Source organism: Chinchilla lanigera, unplaced genomic scaffold, assembly GCF_000276665.1.
Source record: "Chinchilla lanigera isolate Chin_1 unplaced genomic scaffold, ChiLan1.0 scaffold00113, whole genome shotgun sequence".
Lineage (NCBI taxonomy): Eukaryota > Metazoa > Chordata > Mammalia > Rodentia > Chinchillidae > Chinchilla > Chinchilla lanigera.
Window position 1 is genome coordinate 3496315 of NW_004955514.1, and position 19692 is coordinate 3516006.

A 19692-nucleotide genomic window follows, 5' to 3' on the forward strand; every position below is an offset into this window, starting at 1 on the left:
AGAAGCAGGTGCCAACCTAAGGACTGGAAGGGCTGAGAGGAAACCCAGCGAGGAATGGGGACCACACAGGACCCCAGGCACCACACATGGCGAGCGCCTCCTGCTGAGCCTACTTGCTCCCCTGTCCCCGGCCACTTCTTCCAAAAACCCTCTTGCTTTTACCTCTGCCAACTAGAAAGGTCACCACACTGCTTTCTGCCAGGACTGAGATCCCACACTGTGCAGATGATCAGGACCCCTGGTTCCTGAAGCCCTCAGTCCACCACACCCCAAGATCTGTGGCTGCACGCACGAAAGGGCTCCTCAGCCTCCCCTTGGATTTAACAGTCTTTTAGTTTCAATCACACAAAGACATTTAAGACTCCTAGCGCCACGGCACGCCTGTAGCCTGTGCTGTGCGGCTATGTGACCAGTGATGTGGATAAGGAGCAACTGAGGCGTGAGGCGGGCACGAAGCCAGCAGGAGGGCAGCCTGGGATTCAAACCCAAGCGCCTGAGGTGAAGGTAAAACCTTTCCTAGGACAGCTCCTTGCGCGGGGCTTGGGGCAGGGTGGAGAAAGCCCTCCTGGGGTGAGAGCGAAGAAGCCTGAGAGAGGAGGGGCTGGGGTGCGCAGCTCGGCAGGAGCGAGGTGGCAGCAGCGCCCAGGCTAGGAGAATGAGCAGCTGGAGTCTGCCTGTGCGAGTGGAGGTCTGGAGCTGGCGCCCCTCCCTGCCCACATGGGCCACACGCCGGGTGCCGGGCACTCGCAGGTCCCTGGCCCGACACCGAGGCCAGGCCTCTGGGCAGCTCCCCTCTTTCAAGGGCTCCTGAACAATGGGAAGGGACGGTTCTGGGCGGACTGGGGGTGGAGACTCACAGTGAGAGCACCACCCAGTGCCACTGAGACCCAGGCACGGTGGCACAGCCGGCAGGCAGAGGGCAGCTGCGGCCGTGAGGGAATGGGGCGGGAAGCGGAGCACTGAGGACACCGGGACACAGCGCCTCAAGTAGGACGCGTGACACACAGTCGCCCCAGCAGGCAACGGCTCTGGCCCTTGGCACCCAAGAGCCCACAGTGGGGCTGGCGCTGCCCTGCACTGGCTTCCTGATGCCCAGCCCCTGTGCAAGCAATCCTACTCCCGTCCATCCCTGGAGGCTACAGCAACTAACTCCCAGCTCAGACCCACTGCGTCCGGCCCGCTCCTCTGCGCCACCACTGCTGCCGGCAGAGCCCTGCACCCTGCCGCCCCTTCCACGCTCGGTCTAAACCCTGTCCTCCGCCTCGTACGGCCCTCACTGCGCCACCCTGCACTGGTAGGTCTAAGGGCTCACTGCGCGAAAGCGGCAGGACAGTTGCACTGGAGGGCCTGCCCTGGAGCCAAGGAAGCAAAGGGCAGCAGGCAGGGGAGGCCAGGCAAGGGGAGGGAGCCGGGCAGGGAGCCAGGGGACGAGGGCAGGCAGTGAACGCAGGTGGATTGGCCGCAGAGGGGCTGGAGGAGGAGAGCCACACCAGGACAGGCAGGAGCACAGGCCCCAGGTGGGTCTGCTGCCCTAAGGACAGAAGAGTTCCGAGAGCTCTGCCTGGGGAGCCCAAGCCCCACCACAGCCCCGGGCGGGGCGCCAATCCCCAAGGGGCCCGTCCCCCCAGCTCCGACTGCTTCCTCACACAGCGCTGCTCTCCACCCGCCTCCCATCGCTGCGGGGCCTGCGACATCAGTGTCCTGGTCCCTGCACCTGCGTGGCCACCCACCTGACCCCCGTGGCTGCCTGCGTCCCCCTCCTGGAATTTGCAGCATGGGCTCCCCTGAGGCAGAGAACACAATGGCCCGGGCCACTCCCTGAGCCGCACCTGCCCTTCCACACCACCTACAGAAGCCGCCCGGGGCAGCAGGACAAGGCCACTGCGAAAGCACCTGTCCTGACTCCTGTTGGCCAGGGTCCATGACACTCTTTTTAAAACATGATACCATCCGACCTATGCCCCCCAAAACCCTCACTACTTCTCAATCATGAAGACACATACCAGGAGCTTGGCATGCATGGATTTTAGACAAAACACTCTAAAAAGAAATCACCACTTACTTGCTGGAAAATGCAGAGATTAGGAAACGTTCTGGAAATGTCCAGCTTAATAAGCTCCAGGCTGGCCTCTCTGTCTGCTGCTGAAAATCCAGCATCTGTCGAGAGAGCCAGAGCACAGTGCGGGGTTACAGGCTCTGTGGCCTCCACCGTGCGACACTGACCCAGTCCTCCAGAGGACCCGACTCAGCCACTCCAGAGCCCGCTGCTGGCTGAGGGGCCTGACGCCAACCAACAATGGGAAAATAAGCACAAGTAAGGTGACATGTACAAATGAACACTAGGCACAGAAAACCCCAACCACAAAAGCATCACTTGATCTTCAACATCACCAGTATAAATTTAACATACGTGGGCTTCAAACATTAAAAATGGAGCTGCACAGGACCCTGAAAACCCACCCTGGGTATAGACTCAGGACATGAGACATGCTGGCAGAGACTTCTGCACCCCCCACAGCAGCCGTACTCACAAGGGCCACGCAGTGGAACCACCTAAGCACCCTCGACAGAGGTGGTAAGATGCTTGGTGGAGTACTACGCAGCCAGAAAAAGGAGCCTGTCCTTACTGACAACATGGACAAGCCTAGGGGCATTTTGCTAAACAAAATGAGCCAAGCACAGTAAACACAATACCACATGCTCTCACTTCTGCTGGAACCTAAAAATGTTAAGCTCACAGAACACAGGATAGCATCGGGGCTGCCAGGGGCAAGAAGGGAGCTGGGAGGACTGGTCAAAGGAAACCAGACTTCAGTCTGACAGGAGGGATGTATTGTCCAACATGGTGACCACGGTAACCACCTATGGCATTGCTGAAAATGCTGAGACAGCGGGTCTGAAGTGTTCTTACTACAAAAATGGTAACTATGTGAGGCGACCCCTATGTTAACTACCTAAAGCAGTCACTGTACCATGCCTGCATACCTCAAAACATGCTCTATGTGGCAAGCATAATGTCTTTTGTCAACAAAAAAAGTGAAATGAGACAGGCGCGGTGGCACATGCCTGTAATCCCAGCACTTGGGAGGCTGAGGCAGGAGGATCGTTGTGAGTTTGAGGCCAGCCTGGGCTACAAAGTGAGCTCAAGGCCAGCCTGAATTGCATAGCAAGACCCTGTCTCAAAAAGACAAAAGATAAATAATTATTTTTTAAAAAGTGAAATGGAAGCAGACTGTCTTTTAAAAAGTGAAATGGAAGCAGACTGTCTGTGGGATCTACTACAGTGTGACACTTGTAATATTTCGGACCAATACTCATGAGGAACTTGTTTTGCATTTGTCTAAATTCCAATACCACATAGTACTTTAAAAGACCACGGTAAACACACGTAACAAGAGCAGTGATCCCGTGGGGGCGCCAAAGGGAGCCGGCGGAGAAGCAGTGCCCGGGTCTGAGTGTCCTCTTCTTCCCACACCCTCACTCAGCTTCCTGGCAGCAGCTTCCGGGGACGGCAGCGGCTGCGAGCAGCCCGGCAGGTCAGGCGCAAAGGGCTCACGTGAACTGTGAGGTCCTACTGCTTACAAATGCCGCTCCGTGAAGCAGCACATACGTGTACAGGCGCACAGCTGCTCTTAGGTGAACTCTGCGCTGAAACAGAGGACAACGCCGGCGACAGCTGGAGCCGCACACAGCTGTGCCAGCCCAGGTCTCCACCGGGCCCCAGGTCTGCACTCAAGGCCCCGGAAGATGAAGTCCTCGCTCCACTCCACTCCACGTGCCCTGCATCTCCACGCACGCCACAAAGAGCCTGTCCCTGACCACCGTGCCCTCTCTGGGACACTGTCACCCAGCCAGGACGTGCTGGCCTCCCTTCCCTCCCCTCGTCTTCCCTCCTCCTCAGCGACATCTGGTGTAACCTCTTCAATGAGTTCATGTCACCTCCCAAGTCTCCTTCCCAAAGAGTAAGTGCATACTGCTAGAGAGAATAAACGCAAACTCTTGCTTTTTGCCCTGCAAAACTCCACACAGCCCCTGAAGCACAAAATAATTACTATCCTAAGGAGGTCTCTTACCCGGGAAGTGACTTTCCTCCCCGCCTCCCAGTCTAGGAAGAACACATCTGAGAACCCCTAGCTCATTTGCGCTTTTGACTCCGCACTGCTCCATGACAATCTAAAGTGCTGGGCCGCACAATTTCATCATCCCAGGGAATTCGCTAAGAGCGAGACAGGACCTCAGGCAAGCAGCTGCTCTGGGCCGATATGCAGAAGCTCAGAGTAGGGGCCACACAAGGGCACCTCCCTGCGGGAGCAGTGCGCATGGCAAGGCTGAGCTGCGAATCAGACCCAAACGCAAAGCAGGTGAGGCTGCGGACGTCTGGGGCTGATGCTACGAGGATCACACTTCCTGTCAAGGAGGTTGCCGAGGCCGGCTTCCCACCAGAACTGTTCGGGGCAGTGGCTCTGCGTGGCTAGGTCTGTACCTTCGCTCTCCACCTCCGCGCCTGCCGTGCTGAGGGATCGCCACCGTTCCTTGGCCCGGGCAAGGCAGATGTCGAAGAGCTCTGGAAGAAAAGCCTCGATGAGTCTCATGTGTCACATCTCCTCAGCAACACCGAGAATACCAGAGCACCTCCTTCACCCGTGACAGGCGTAACGCACCTGTCACAGGCCGCTGACCAACTCAGCTGAGCTACATCCCCAGCCCGATTCCTCCCGACCTGACCTGGAAGCACTTCGTGTAAACACACAGACGTGTGCAAAGGAACACCACGCTCACTACCGCTGTGCCTGGCACTTCTACCACACGGCCACCCACTGACCCCGCCGGCCGGGCAGCGCACCTGCCGCCTCTCACCAACCTCAACCCCGCACCCACGGCACACGGAGCCACTCAGTCCGGGAGACGGGCGGCGGGAACCAATATCCCAAGGGACCCGGGCCAAAGACTAGAATCCTGAATGCCCAAGTCCCCAAGATCAAAACCCTAGAACAGGATCCAAAATCCTGAAAATACGGGTTGTTTTTTTTTTACTGGGACTCAAACTCAGGGCTTCATGCTTGCCAGGCAGGTGCTGTGCCACGGCGCAAACTCCACCGAGTAAACTCCCTGGCGAAAACAGGATTCTGGTAAAAATCATTTAAAAAATTCTTTAACGCATTCCCACCGGCCGGAACCGCTGGTGGTGGAGGGGAAACTGTCCCGAGGGGCAGCCTGTGCCACCAGCAGCTCACGACTGTGACTGCCGCCCCCTCAAAGTGACTGCAGCGAGACACGTCTTACAGCCTGGTGGTGGGCGTGTCAAGACCTTCGTGTACGTTTTTCAAAGGAGATTTATTTCAGAAGCATATCAAAACATGAGCGGATATGTCACAGGTCGCTTCACACAATAAAATAGGCAATTCCGTATTTTTGAGAGCATAAACACTCAGGCATATAGTGGCAGTTTGTCATAGCCAAATTTTGGATACAGCCCAAATGCCCATCAACTGGTGAACAGATAAAGATGTGGTTCTTTCATACAATGGAGTACTATTCTGCCATAAAGAAGGATAAGCTTGAGACATTTCTAGGAAAATGGATGCGCTGGAGACCATACTCTTATATGAAATAAACTGGATACATGTGTAAATACTGCATTGTTTGTCTGGTGTGAGAAACTGAAAGTATAAATAAGGACCGAGGTGTGTAACAGGTATTGTGATATAGGAAGGAAATGTTCAAATGGGGAGGGAGAAGGGAAAAATAAAACAAAAAATGAGAAAAGAAGGAAAAAACAGAAATAAAGCTTTTGTAAACTGGGAGAGGAGGAGGGATTGAAGGGAGAGTACGGAATGGGAAAAACAAGTTATATCACAGGCAGACATAAATCCTCTATGATGAATGTGACCATTATGTGCATCTAAAATGTACCAATAAAACCTGGTTAAAAACACACTCAGGTCTATTAAGGACAGTCAGAGGGGCATAAATAATGAGCAGATTGGGGCTGGGGATTTAGCTCAGTGGCACAGCGCCTGCCTGGCAAGTGCAAAGTCATGAGTTCGATTCCCGGTACAGGGAAAAAAAAATAATAATAATAATAATAATGAGCAGATGAACTATATTCAGAAGGAAATAGGCTGAAAAGTCAAAGGCACAAAGGCACGTCCCAGCTTTGTAACTATGCATCTGAAATATTATCAGACAACCTAACACTCTTTTGGGGCAGAATTAGGGATCAAATCCAGGGCACTCACCAACTGAGCTACCTCCTCAGCCCTTTTTATTTTTTATTTTGAAACAGGCTCTTGCTAAGCTGCCCGGGCTGGCATCAAACTGCCTATCCTCCTGCCTCAGCCTCCCACGTAGCTGGAATTGCAAGCGTGTACCCCAGTTCTGGCTCCACCTGACACATCTGACAAGACTGATTAGTGAGATCAACCACAGCTATGGCTCTGCGCACACGCCCAAAGCGCCAAGATCTCAAGCAATTTTATCTTTTACAAATGCAAGCTGGGTGTGGTGGCGCACGCCTGTAATCCCAACACAGGAGGCTGAGGCAGGAGGATCGTGGTGAGTTCAAGGCCAGCCTGAACTACATAGCCAGACCAAAAGACCCCCTACCCTGCAGAAAAAAAGCAGATGTACAGAAAACACATCTCTTCATTTACTGAGGAAGTTCCAAAGTTTCTATGTACACAGAATGCTTCACACATTACAGGGTTAGCACTGTAATATGCACTTTCATGGGGTAAAATCTGCAAAAAATACGTAATACAAATTAGAACTCCGTGGAAGTCTTTATACAGTTTACCTTCAGTGTTGAAAATGCGAAGAAAAAACACACAGCATGGTAAATTGTAAAACATTAATGCTGACAATGTTTTAAAGTGGGGAAAAAAACTTAGAAAGGAAGGTAAAAACTAAAAATAGAACTCAACATATGACAACAGAGGAGGAGGCGGCTGCATAGAAGGTGTCGCTAAAAGCTTCCAGGACCATTAGCTAGAGGTAGAACCTTTATTTTTTTGGTTTTTTTGGAGACAGGGTCTCCCTATGTAGTGCAGACTCACTTATGTAGCCTAGGCTGTCCTCAAACTCATGGCGGTCCTCCTGCCTCAGCCTCCCAGGTGCTGAGGTCACAGGCATGGCACCACCATGCCTGGCCCAGAGCTGCAGTCTTACAACATGCTGAACCCCTGCTTTCTTTAGGGCGTGGCTGTCCTCGGAGATGTTCACATTCACTTTCCACGTGGTTGGCATCTGCTATGTGCCGACAGGAGTGTTTCCTGTTATACTCCCCGCCTTCTACACCAGCTTCTTCGCTGCTCCACCTACCTGGACATCCGCCGCCTGCACTTCAGCATGGGTGACGCTGGTGGCCACAGCACCTGTGGTGGAACAGCAACACCACTGCACACCCTCACAGCCTTCGGGCACACACCTTATCTGCAAACGGTCAGCAACCTGCTGGCTCCTCCGGCAAACGCACCTTTAATTCTTTACAAGGCCCTGGAGCTGCTTCGGCTGCAAGGAGTGCCCACGCGGACCAAGGACGCATTTTCAAATGAAGTGTGGCCAGCGCCTTCGCCAGGACTCAGTCTGCCCCCTCTTAGCCTCTTTCTCATGGGACTTGTGGTTTTCACAATTTCCATGTTCAAGCTTCACCATGAGGAATGTCGACGCTCAGGACTTGATTTTCAGGATTTGGATGGGTGCCATTTCAACAGAGGACGCGATGGCACCGCTGCCTGCCTGGCGCAGGGTCACATCTTGCCGATGGAGGCGCAGTGGGGCTGGGAGAGGCGCCGAGGACAGGCAGAGCTCTGGGCGAGGAAGGCGAGTGTCCATCGGTCTCACCTTCCCCTCCACGCTGAGCTCCCGCCTGCTCAGCAGCTCTTCTCTCTGCGGCGTGGGGTCACACTCAGTAACAGCTCCCACTAGCAGACCATCCTTGTGGCCCTGCCCCAAGCTTCTCCAAGGACGAGGACTAGGACGAGGGTGAGGACGCATCTCAGGGCCCCCGAGGACCGGCCCAGGCACCTGCACCCTGGCTCTGTCACTGCCCAGCTCCCCCAAAGTCCGGGGTCACAGTCGCCACCAAGGCTGTGACTAAAGCAACCCACAGCTTTCATCGCTTTGTTTTCCCATTATTACTTCTGAAAAAGAGGGCAGGGCACCTCTCCTCCTAGGCAGTGCATGCTACCGTATTAAAGGGCAGCTCAGATTCCAGCAGCACGATTCCACTCCAACATCCCGGTTACTGACTTGTAGGCTTGTGGAGACTAACTCATGGGCAAGGCGTCTGCCGAGGCAGCGGGTACAGCTCTCAGACACAACCCCGCACCACCATGCTCTCCGAAGGGTGAATGTTTTCAGGAAAAGTGGAGGTGTCCTGAGCCATGGCTAGAATCTCCGCCTGCTCTCAGCTCCAGGTGTGTGACGCTTTCATCCTTCCAGGAGGAGACGGACAAGAACCGTGTTGCCAGTGACCACCAGGAGCCACTCCACAGACAGGGACTTGGCACCCTCAATACAGTGGGTCCAACTGCCAGTTTACAAAATCTCCCCATGGTCTTACCGGTGTGTGCTGGTGGGCCAGTTACTAACCCTCTTCCCATGAGACAACACTTGTAAATACATACGCCCTGAATACCAGTGCACCCGGCCTCACAGAACAGATACTACCACACATGGAAGATCAAACAGACATCAACACAATCACAGTGGGGGCGCTTCACTATTCCACTGTCACAAACAGACAAATCAAGCTGGGCATAGTAATCCAGCATGACATATAGCCCACGCCTGTAATCCCAGCACTGAGGAGGCTGAGGCAGGAGGATTGCCACCAAGTTCAAGGCCAACCTGAACTACACAGTGAGACTCTGTCTCAAAAAACAAAAATATAATCAACAAAAAATATCAGAGCTGAACCACACATTCAAACAAATGGACTTAATAGGTTCCTACAAGGTGGTCTGCCCTAGAGCAGGGTGCATGTGCTTCTCAGCGGCACATGGGACTTTCTCCAAACAGACTGCACGCTAGTCCACAAAGCTTGCTTAGATCAATATAAAAGAACCAAACTTTCTTCATGTATACTCTTAGATCACAGAACACAGAAATTAGAAATCAATGGCAAAAGAAACCACAGAAATTCCACAAAAAACTGCACATTAAACAACACACTCCTGACTGCCTGATGCATCGCAGAAAAAACTGAACAATTCCTAGAATCAAACAGTTATGCCAGTGTCACACACCAGAACCCACGGGGTACAATGAAAGCAGTCCTGAGGGGGGTGTTCAGCGGTAAGATGCTCACGTTAGCACAAACAACCTCATGGTGTGCCTCTGGGTCCTGTGGAAAACCACTCCACCAAATCAGGGAACCCGGAAGAAACGCAGATTCCCAGACGTAAAAGGAAGCAGAAAAAAGACCGTCTGCAAATGGAAAGGGGACCTAGACAGAAGGGAGTGGGCAGGGAATAAAACGCATCAGCACGTGTAGGCGCACCTACTCCCCCAGACAAATGTAAACATGCACTACACACGCTAATAAAAAATAGTAAAATGCTCAGGACTTTTTTTTTGGTACTGGGAATCGAACTCAGGAGCTCAGGACTTTTAAAAGTAAAAAAAAAAAAAAAAGAAGGAAAAGCCTTCTTCTCAGACACTCAGCCCCGATACCAAAAGCACAAGCCTGACTTGTCTAAGAGCCAAGTTTTAAAGTACCATTTGATTGGCCTTCGTAAGTTTTCCAGTCACACAACCATGAAAAGGCCAAAACCCTAGGGTTTCTGATGTCACAACAGGGTTTTGGAACTGGCCAGGGTCAAAGCGAGGGCACCAGCTCCACACATACTGGCCGTGGGCCTGGGCACACTCCCAGCCCTTGCAGGATGCTAAACCTTCTCAGGAGGAAAAGGAGGTTGCCAAGGCCTGCCCAGCGAGAGCACTGCCCACTGTTAAAGATGGCACGGAAGTGAAGAACTTCTGTGACGCCTGGCATGGGCAGCCGGCACACCAGCTCCCTGTGCTCTGGTGCTGGCTCAGAGGTGGCACAGTGCAGACCACGTAAGACGCTTCCATTTGCTCAACAAATGTCTCTGCAGAGGCTGCCACGTGCAGAGACTGGGCTGGGCACGCAGGCAGAGTGGCCACAGTGTCCTGCGGACAAGTGACACGAAGCAGCTGACTATACAAGACAGACACAGCTCACAGGACACAACACACAGTCAAGGACGGACGAGAGTGCATGGGGTTGTTAATTAGCTGCTTAGCCCAACCCACTATAATCCAGTCCACAGAAGGTTTTAATTTAAATAAAATCAACCCATGCATCAATGAGAATCAAAAACTGAACATACACACAGACACGCAAGACACTGCATGCTACAATTTGCACACAGGGCTGTTGATGGAATTTAGGAAGCTTCTGGAACACAGACAAATAAATACTTCGCAACTTCTCCAGCTTCAACTTCTAAGGCTGCTTGAAAAACATCCCACAGGTAGCCCGAGGACAACAAGCACCTCCACCATTACTGACCAAGACCTGCCTTCCACAGGACTCAGGGTGTGACCTGAGGCTTTCCAGCCACATCCACTGTCCTTCCACTTGCAGCATGTGCCCTGCACCCAGGAACCCAAAGTACTTGGCACCGAACCCGCTGCCCATTATGTGTAGCTTCCTGGGTACACAGGTGTGGCATGCAGCCTCTCAAAGGCTCAGCTGCAGGCAGTCAGCACCACCTTCCCAGCAGGGGCAGGGACAGAAGGCCCCAGCCCAAGCGTGGGGCCACTCACCGTGAGTGATGTTCAGCTCATTGCCGATGGCTAAGCTCCAGACTCTGCCCCTCACGCTGGGCGGGATTCCCTGCCACCACAGATCACGAACCTTCCGTGAGCACCACCTGCACAGAACAGAAATGAGCTCCGAGCGTGTTCACCATGAGGACAGGCACCCACACCACCGGGGCCAGGGATGTGCCACCCTGCCCTCAGCGAGTGTGGCATCCACAGACCGCACCGATCTTCTGCTGGGCCCCTGTTGCAACATGTACAGAGGGAACGCTGGAGCCCAGACACACGAGACAGCCACTGCCCTGCTGCACACAGGTGAGCCTGGAGCTCTGAGCTGCCAGGCTGTGAGGGCCGAGGACAACGAGCTCGAACACTCCAAAGACGACAGGTGTTCAGGACTGTGGGCTGCAATGAACACGCTCTCCCTGAAGACCGGAAAAGGGAGAGGCGGCAGGACAGTGCAGCACTCTGGACGTGGCCCGGTGTGGGGCACAGCTGAGGCCCCAGGGCCGGGCTGTGTCACGCTCCACCCTCACTCGGGGGACCAGGGCCACCTGCTAGGACCAGGTGGTGCAACCTTCCCACGGGCTGCAGCAAATATCAAGTGCAATAAAGTCCAAAGCGCCCTGCAGGGCCAGGCACAGCGGCCACACGGGTACACAGCCAGAGTCTGTGACCCTCTGCCCGTCACTGGTTCCATGTAAGGAAAGTGCTGCGTGTTTCCTGGCAGCACCCAGCCTCCGAGGGACAGCGCTAGAGAAGCAGGCCCTGGCCTGACTCTTGCCTAGCGCAGCCTCTCCTCGGACAAGAGCCCTGCAGGGATCGATCCAGCGCAGGCACAGTCAGGAGAGTCCCAGCACCACGGCACCCGTGCTCCCCACCAGCCTCTTCTGACCACACAGGGGGACAGGGAGGTGGACACTGGCCCTCGAAAGTGAGCAAGTCACAGGCTCCACGGGTGCCTGCCCTGCACCGATACCTGGGGTTAGTGTCAGAGACAACCTGGTCTCCACCCTTAGAGAGGCAGCAGGGCCTTGGGGAATCGTCCAGACACCTGGAGCTCGGGCCAGGTAGGAAAGTCTTCCCCCGGGAGCACAGAGCTTTTGTGAACAGGATGAGGAGGTTCAGGTCAAGGGAGCCTCAGACCCAGGAAACAGAACATGCAAAGACTCTGCAATTGAAAAGCACCAATCCTGTTGATGGTCCTCTGGGGCCAGGGCTGGGCCCGCATAGAGAAGAGAATGGGGTGAGGCTGCAGCGGGGGTGGGAGGCATCTCACAGAGCACAGAGTGGGGTCCAGGCAGCTGAGCGCTGAGGTTCAAGGTCTACAGTGAGGATCCCGGGAAATGAGGGAAATTTAGGGAGTGGCAAAGATGTGTGCTTTCCAGAGATGGTCAGGCTGCCAGGCACAAGACGAACCGAAGGGCAAGAAGGGGCTGTCTCAGGATTCCCAGCTGGACTGAGGAGGCAGCCTGTACCAAGCCCACCCCGCCCCGCAGCACATGCCCCGCACAGCGCTGCTCCCAGCTCAGGAGGAGCGGCTGCAGTTGACAGCGTGGGCTCCCTGCCTTACATGGTGTCCCAGTTAGGCAGGATCTCGTTATTCCAGGTGAGAACGGCGTTCCCAATGCTCTCCTCCACTCTGCACCTCTCCTCCAGCTGCTTTTTCCTCCGCTGGGCCTCCTTGAGTTCTGGAAGTCACAATCACACAAGGAGGAGACGTGCATCAGTGATAGCCTCCACATCACACTGCAGCACACCAGCAAAGGGCGCTGAGAGTGCTACCACCAGCCCCGTCCCACCTGTGCCCATGGATCTGAGGGCGCTCAGTACATCCTGCAGGGGACTTTTCAGACGCAGCACTACATAGGAACATGTGCAGTGCAAATACAACATCAGGGTGCACACTTCAGACAAGCCCAGGAGAACCCGGCTTCCAATAACACCACATCGCCCGGGCACCAGAAGGCCCTCGGATGCCCTCACCCACCCTTCCCAAGGTGACTGCGGGCCCACTCCTAACAGCTACGGCCCTGCCCTTCGCACAGCAGCAGAGTCTGAGGAGACCCAAGCTTTCAGTGTGCACACACTCCACACCCATGCATCCACCAACTAGGGCGGGAAAACATTTGGAAAAATCACGTCTGCACCAAACAAGCACAGGTACTTTTCGTGTCACTATGCCTAAGCTATACAGTGCATCAACTATTCACACAGTATTTACATTTGATTAATGGCGTTTCTGCCTGACACTTGCACACCTGGGGTTTGGTATTCACAGGGGGTCCTGGAAACAATCACAGGGACGCTCATGGGCGTACTTCTTTATTACAGGAATAAACACATCACGTACAATTTTGCTATCTGAACCACTTAACTGCACTGCTCAGCAGAATTTCGTGTGTAGCCGCCACCACGTCTGCCCCTATGCGTTCCCATCCTCCCCACTTGAAACTCTGTCCCATCCAGTACCCACTCCATCTAGGGCGATGGCCTGAAGGGCCAGCCAGGCTGGGCACGGCCGGAGCCACCTCCTTCCTGAGGGCTACAGCCTCCACTCCACCACCACCGATTTCTCAGCCACACAGCTGAGTATCTGAGAAGCTAGAGGTCTAAGTGTTCCAAGGGACCCTACTGACTCCAACCCATCTTCTTGTAAAGAGAAAGAGAAAGAGAACGGCCCGGCAGGAAAAGAAATTCCCACATCACGGCCACGGCTCTGTCGACCACACAATCCTTGTCTTGACGGCCTCTTTCCTCACGGAAGTTTAAAGGGTTTGCACCTTGAAATAAAGTTACCAGGATGAACAGAATCTCTTATTTTTGATGGAAAATTACAAATTACAAATCTGAAAATACTAAAGCTTCTGAGGACACTGAGGTTCTACGGTTCCGTAAGATGAAAAGAGCACTGTGAGAGGGCCAGCCCGGCGCCGGCGTCCGCACCCACCTCGCTTCTTGGCCTGCACCACCATCTCTTCATACTGCTGCCTGTGCTTCTGGGCCTCGTCGGCTGGCTTCGCGGGGAGGTTGCTTGATGGGAAATGAATGGGTTTCGCCGTAAGTAAGAGTCTGAGAAAAGACACCTGCAGCATCGGTTACAAAATGATGTAAAGCTCGGCATCAAAAACCAGTTTTTTAAAAATTACACAGTTCTTTTAGAAACTGTAGTATTTTTTGGTAAAAGCAAAAAGCTCACTGCTAAAACAAATGAATTCCACAGATTAAAACAAGAAAACCAATTACCCATAATTACCACAGAGAAAAACCTTGGTGCGACCTGCCCCATTCTCCACGGAAACTGACGGGCCACAGGGCCCTGCTCATCTCCAGCCTCAGCCCCGGGCCGGCTGCCCTCCGAGCAGCAACCCTGAATCCTTGCGCCAGGCCCACAGCAAGCACACTCCACATGTACACCTGCATGGCTTCTTGCTATGTTTCGGGCTTTTTGTCTTTTTGAGACAGGGTCTCACTATGCAACTCATGCTGGTCCTGAACTCACTTTATAGCCCAGGCTGGCCTCAAATTCACAGCAATCCTCCTACCTCAGCCTTCCAAGTGCTGGGATTACAGGTGTGTGCCACCACGCCCGGCTCTTGCTGTGCTTTTCAAGTGTACAAGTTTCATTACTAGCTCTAATTCTTTTTTATTGTTAATACACAATGTGTTATCACAGGTCTACACCCATGACACCGATAAAATGCAAGCTTTCACACCCACGTTTGCACTGCTGCCACCTCGCCGAACAGGACCCTGTTCCCTGGGCGATTGGGAACGACTGCTGCTGGCGGTGCGAGAATGGGCCAAATCCACCCCTCAGAGCACTGGCGGGGCTGCTCCTCCCAGTGCGACGGCCTCTGCCTAACTCTGCAGCCTGCACCTCAGGGGCTCCTGCTGCTGAGAGCCGAGTAACAGCAAAACGCACTTTGAGATTTCACTCGTTTTCAATTTTCAAGGATTGGTATGGGCCTCACAGAGATAAACTAGATGTTTACCTCTTTTTTTTTCCTTTCTCTTCTACCCTGTCCTGAGCTCGGAACCCTCCATTCTAGCACAACGCCCTAGAGAAATTCAATACTAAAACAGATCTGTTGCATCTCTGCACAAGGGAGCAATTCCTGTACCCGTGAACGTGTCTCAACATGGGCCCTTCATCACACCCGGGGAGCCAGAGCAGGCGCTGCATGGGGAACTCACCCCCTGCTGGCGGCGATCCCTAGGACCCCACAGCCAGTCCACAGGGCTCTGCAGTCCCACCACACCACAAAACGGCACGCTGGAGTGTACATCCCAGCATTTACTACTACAGTGTTCTTAGATGCTGAAATGAACATCGCCTGAATGGAAAAACTGGTGCAAACTCCTATGCTGAAGGGCCACTTTCCAAGTGAGAAACGTGCCACTGTACCAGAATGCATGGGACACAGGCGTGACACCTGCTGAGGCCACTCCTCTGCCTGCCTCCCACGGGCCTCACTCCTTCCTAAGGAGACGGGATTAACAGGTCCTCGTCTGCTACCCCACACCGAGCCAGCGCAAAGACTCACGCTGGTCTGTCTTCGAGGATGAGGGCGGTGGTGGAAAGCGGCTCAAAATCAAGATTCCTCCTCACATTCTGCTTTGGCGAAGGTGGCCGGCTAGGTCTTCCAGCCTTGTCTTCATATTCCTAGGGCAGAGAAACCAAGGGTGAGCCTGGGGCCAGACGTTTCTTGTATCACAAAGTTCTGGGAAAGGAAAGAAAGTTATTCTGCAATGAGAGTCCTTCAGATCAACTCTGAGAATGATACACTGAAAATCACCCCCACAATCCTGAAGGAAACACCTACACCGAGAGGGCCCCTCACTCTGCACCAAGGTGGGCATGGCTCCCCTGGTGGCACTGGTCACCAAGGGCTTGTCATCAAAGTGGCCCCTGGTAAAGACCGGGAGCCCTGACTCAGCTTCTCCCGGTGAGCAGTGTGTTTCCTGTCTCCTGGACATCGTAAGACACTCTGCCTAGTACTAGGGATCAAACCATGGGGCCCTCTATCACTGAGCTACATCCCAAGTCTTTGTTATCTTTATTTGAAGACTGGGTCTCATTAAGTTGCCCAAGCTGGCCTCCAACTTGTGATCCTCCTGCCTCAACCTACTGAGTAGCTGAGATTACAGGTATGCACCACCACCCCAACTGAACACTATGTATTGTGACTAATTACTGGCCACTGGGAAGCAGTCACCACAAATTGTTATGTAAATACTTTTACGAGGCCCTGGAAATCTAAGAGCAGCCTCCATACCCACCTACTGAGTCACCAGTATGTTCCCCAGACTGCGACCATAGAGCTTAGTCACACCTGGTGACCCACACTTCAGACACCCAGCCAGAAAGGTTCAGGGGCCCAGGAAGTTGATGCTTCAGAAATAACATGCGTGTGCTAAGCTCCCTGAAAAGTTAAGACAGTATTTTTGTGTCAGGTCCAACTACAGACACGGCTCTCGGGAACACCCCTTAGGAGAAGGTTGTGCAGCCGGGAAGTGCCAAACAAACGCACAGCTAACCTGAGATTCCAGAGGCAAGACAAGGCCGGTGGGAGGTGGTGGTTAATTGCTAAGTGGCTTTCACTGACACAGCTGTCAAGAGGGGCATCACTCACAATGTCATCTCACAAGCAATTATTCTCTCAGCCAGAAATGGGGAAGGGGCAGTTTCAGTACACGCAGATGCGCTGGGTACACACTGCACCCTGGCCCACTCTGAAGTTCAAAGCTCCCACTGAAGTACGCATCACCTGGGTTTACCTGAGACTGAGAAAAGGCTGACTTGCTCACAGAACCAAGCACCTGAGGCCTGCCCAGCAGCTACTGAGCACGGTGCCAGCCACAGAAAGCTTCAAGTCCAACACCCAGACACCAAAACCTGTAAGCTCACAGAAAATCTACCAAAACCTGTGTGCCGGGAAAGATTCTGAGGCATGCTACGTTCTGACAGGAATTAGTCGCAAATACCCACGAGGCGCGGCTTATCTGCTAAGCCTGGCTTAGTGAACTGCAGGCCAATGCAAAGACACTGCAGCCCAAAGCCAGCTGTCCTTGAACCCAAACGCCCCTTTCCATCTGCCCCACAGGTCCCCACAAGTCCCCCTCCTCCTCTACAACCCCCTGCTACCGGCCTTGCCTCCTGGACAGCCTCAAGCAGGAGCACGGCGGTGAGAAAAGTCCAGTCCCGCTTGGCCAGGCGCAGGCCTGGGGACAAACTCGGCTTCTCCGAGGGCCACTGTGACTCAGGCCGCAGGCTTGCTTGGAATCCCCGGCCCCGTGTCCATGTGAAGTGGGCACAAGCACCCCACAGCTGGCTGCTGTGACCACGGGAGATGGTCAGGCAGCCACCAGTGCCAGCTCGGGGGCACAGGGACCAGACTGTATGTGCCATTACTCATTTTCCCCTCACACCTAAAACAACCATGCCAGGGAAGATGGTCCACGGCCAAACCACTATCGGGGACTCTGCAGAGTCCGCAGCCAGCGGCGGGCACAGGAAGGAGAGGCCCTGGTCCCTGACCAAAAGCCCCGGTGCCCTCCAGCCAGCACTGCTCGCCATCCCGAGGGACAGCATGAGTGGTAGCCACCTAGGCTAAGGGGCCACGCGTGTCCCCACGGCCTCGCACGCAGTTAGCTTAGCCCCAACACCAGCCCTGAAGGGAGGAGGCCATCATCCCCACCTCCCCGATGGGCAGGCCAAGCCCTGAGGCGCCCGATCACCGGTTCTCACCACAGAATCCATGCAAGCCCCCCTTGCAGACAGGGCAGGCATTAACTCCACCACCATCAGGACAGGGAGTCCTCAATACTGAATTAAGTGCTGAGTTAGTGGAGACCCACAGCCAAATACACCTTTCCTCATGGTTAAAATAACAGGGGAAGCCTGGCCTGCCCGAACTTGAAATCACTTGACATCAGGACGCAGCCCTTCTATGGCTGAGTGGCATTTCTGAGTCTGAATGTGCTGGCAACAGCCACACAATCGGGCTCGAACCTGGGTTTCCTTCTCCCGTGGCCTCACTCTCCTCGCCAGGAAAACCCACCCCAGGGGCAAGAAGTCTGCTCACTCTGAGGCCCCTGGGAGGGGGGAAAGCCTGGTATACGCGCTGTCACGCGTCATCAGCATTAGGGTCGGCACTCGTGTGGCAAGAACTAAGGCCTTGGAAACAAAAAATACCGCGCTCTAAGACCTGGCTCTGAGCTGAAGCAAGTCCTCTGAGTGGTCACTCGGCCTCAGCCTCCTCCCTTCAAACCAGCAACGAGCACCGAGTGGGCAGCTGGAGTGGGACAGACAGCGTGGGAGGCGGTGAGCCCAGACGACCCAGAGCCTCCCTGTCCTCCCGGCACTGCCTGCTTCGCGGGGGCCCAGCAAGAGCCTGCAGGGCCACCAGGAAAACAACTGCCCACCCAGGCACCTGCTGCCCAGTCTACTCTGGACCACCACACAGAGGACCTGAGAAAAGGGTTCTTCAAGGTCCTAGTGCAACTCAGTTTAACTGGTCCGTCCCGGTAACACTCTTTAAGAAAACGGCCAAAAAAAAAAAAAAATGCGTATAGTAGAATCAGCTTGAGAGCCCTGTGCAGTGAGCTCGCAAGCTGCTGCTTTAGAAGCGCTACACACTGGAGTCCCCGCCCTGAGGGTCCGTGCCAATGCGGCAGCCACACTCGTTACACGCTGCTCCTCACCAGGGGCAAAGCTGTGACGACTCAGGTTCAGGGAAAGAAGAGCGCGGTCACCAGGACCTAACGAGTGCCTCGTCGACCCCCAGCGCCCAGCCTTGCAGGGCTCCTTGCACAGGGCTGTAAGGTCAGGGCATTAGCTTGGCACAGCGAGGCCATGAGTGCAAACAGGCAGCAAGGGGCCAGTGGAACCCCGAGAGCATTCCGCAGCCAGAGCCACGAAGCGCACAGGACAGTCAGGACCAGAGGCCCGAGAAGAGGCGCCGGCACGCGCACAGCGGCAGCAGGCTGACTTGGGGATAAAAGGGTGGACAGAGACGCTGAGCGGAAGCAGCCCACTCTGGATTTGTGCTCTCAACACACACACCCTCGAGCTGCTGGGCCGAGGAGGGGAAAGGGGAGGGGCCCGGACTGGCAGGGACAGGAAAGCGCGGCGCCAGTGTGGAGAGCACCCCCCCCGCCCCCCCACCCCCGACGAACACAGCAGGTGGACCCTACTGCAGGAGCCCCCGGGGGAAGGGGTGGAAGATCAGGTTAAGAACTCTTCAGTTAGGAAAGAAAGGTAAGTCTGCCTCGACAGACTAACAGCGTGAGAGGAGTGGGACTGGCAAATGAAGAGCAAGTCTTCCGGGTGGAAGGGCAGGGATGATCGCCCTTACCGGGCTGGAAGAGAGCTACGAAGAAGAGAGCTCTGCCGCGCCAACGCTCTGGCCAGAAGAGCGCCCTGGCTTGCTGGAAGCCGGCTCTAGGCAGAAGTCCGTGCGCGCCGGCTCGGCCGCCCAGCGCCGCGGGGAGCCTGTCAGTACAACCGGAAGGTGCAGCAGGCTCGGCTGGAGCCCAGGCCTCCCGCGCGGCCCCTCCACGGGAGCCGGGGCTAGTGTCCGCGGCAGTACGACGGCTCTGCTCAGGCCGAGGACCGCAGCCCGCCCGGCACGGCGGGGCTGAGCGTCCCCACCAGCCGTGCGCCCGGAGCTCGGGCTTCCCCTCCAAGCCGGCTTCCCGGGGCCGCGCGAGGGCTTCGGAGGCTGAATAAGCGCGAGACCCGCGCGACGAGCCCAGAAAAGCGCCGGGAGGAGCTGTCGCCGCTCCACACAGTACCTCCCCGGCGGCCACTCGCGGGCGCACCGAGCACCCGGCTCTGCGTCTTGCGGAGCGACCGCCGCCGGCAGCACGGGCGAGGCCATGGGCACCGGCAGCCCG

At 55.0% G+C, this 19692-nt stretch overlaps 1 protein-coding gene across 1 annotated transcript in view; it reads right to left on the reverse strand.

Annotated features, from left to right (window-relative positions):
- Window positions 1–19692, reverse strand: part of Tbc1d14 (TBC1 domain family, member 14) — a gene marked incomplete at its 5' end in the record, with an annotated part of 67866 nt that overhangs the window by 10340 nt on the left and 37834 nt on the right. The window contains 6 exon segments of the mRNA XM_013506762.1: window positions 2063–2157; window positions 4484–4564; window positions 10795–10901; window positions 12365–12482; window positions 13742–13824; window positions 15339–15457. Coding sequence (XP_013362216.1) covers window positions 2063–2157; window positions 4484–4564; window positions 10795–10901; window positions 12365–12482; window positions 13742–13824; window positions 15339–15457 — 603 coding nt within the window.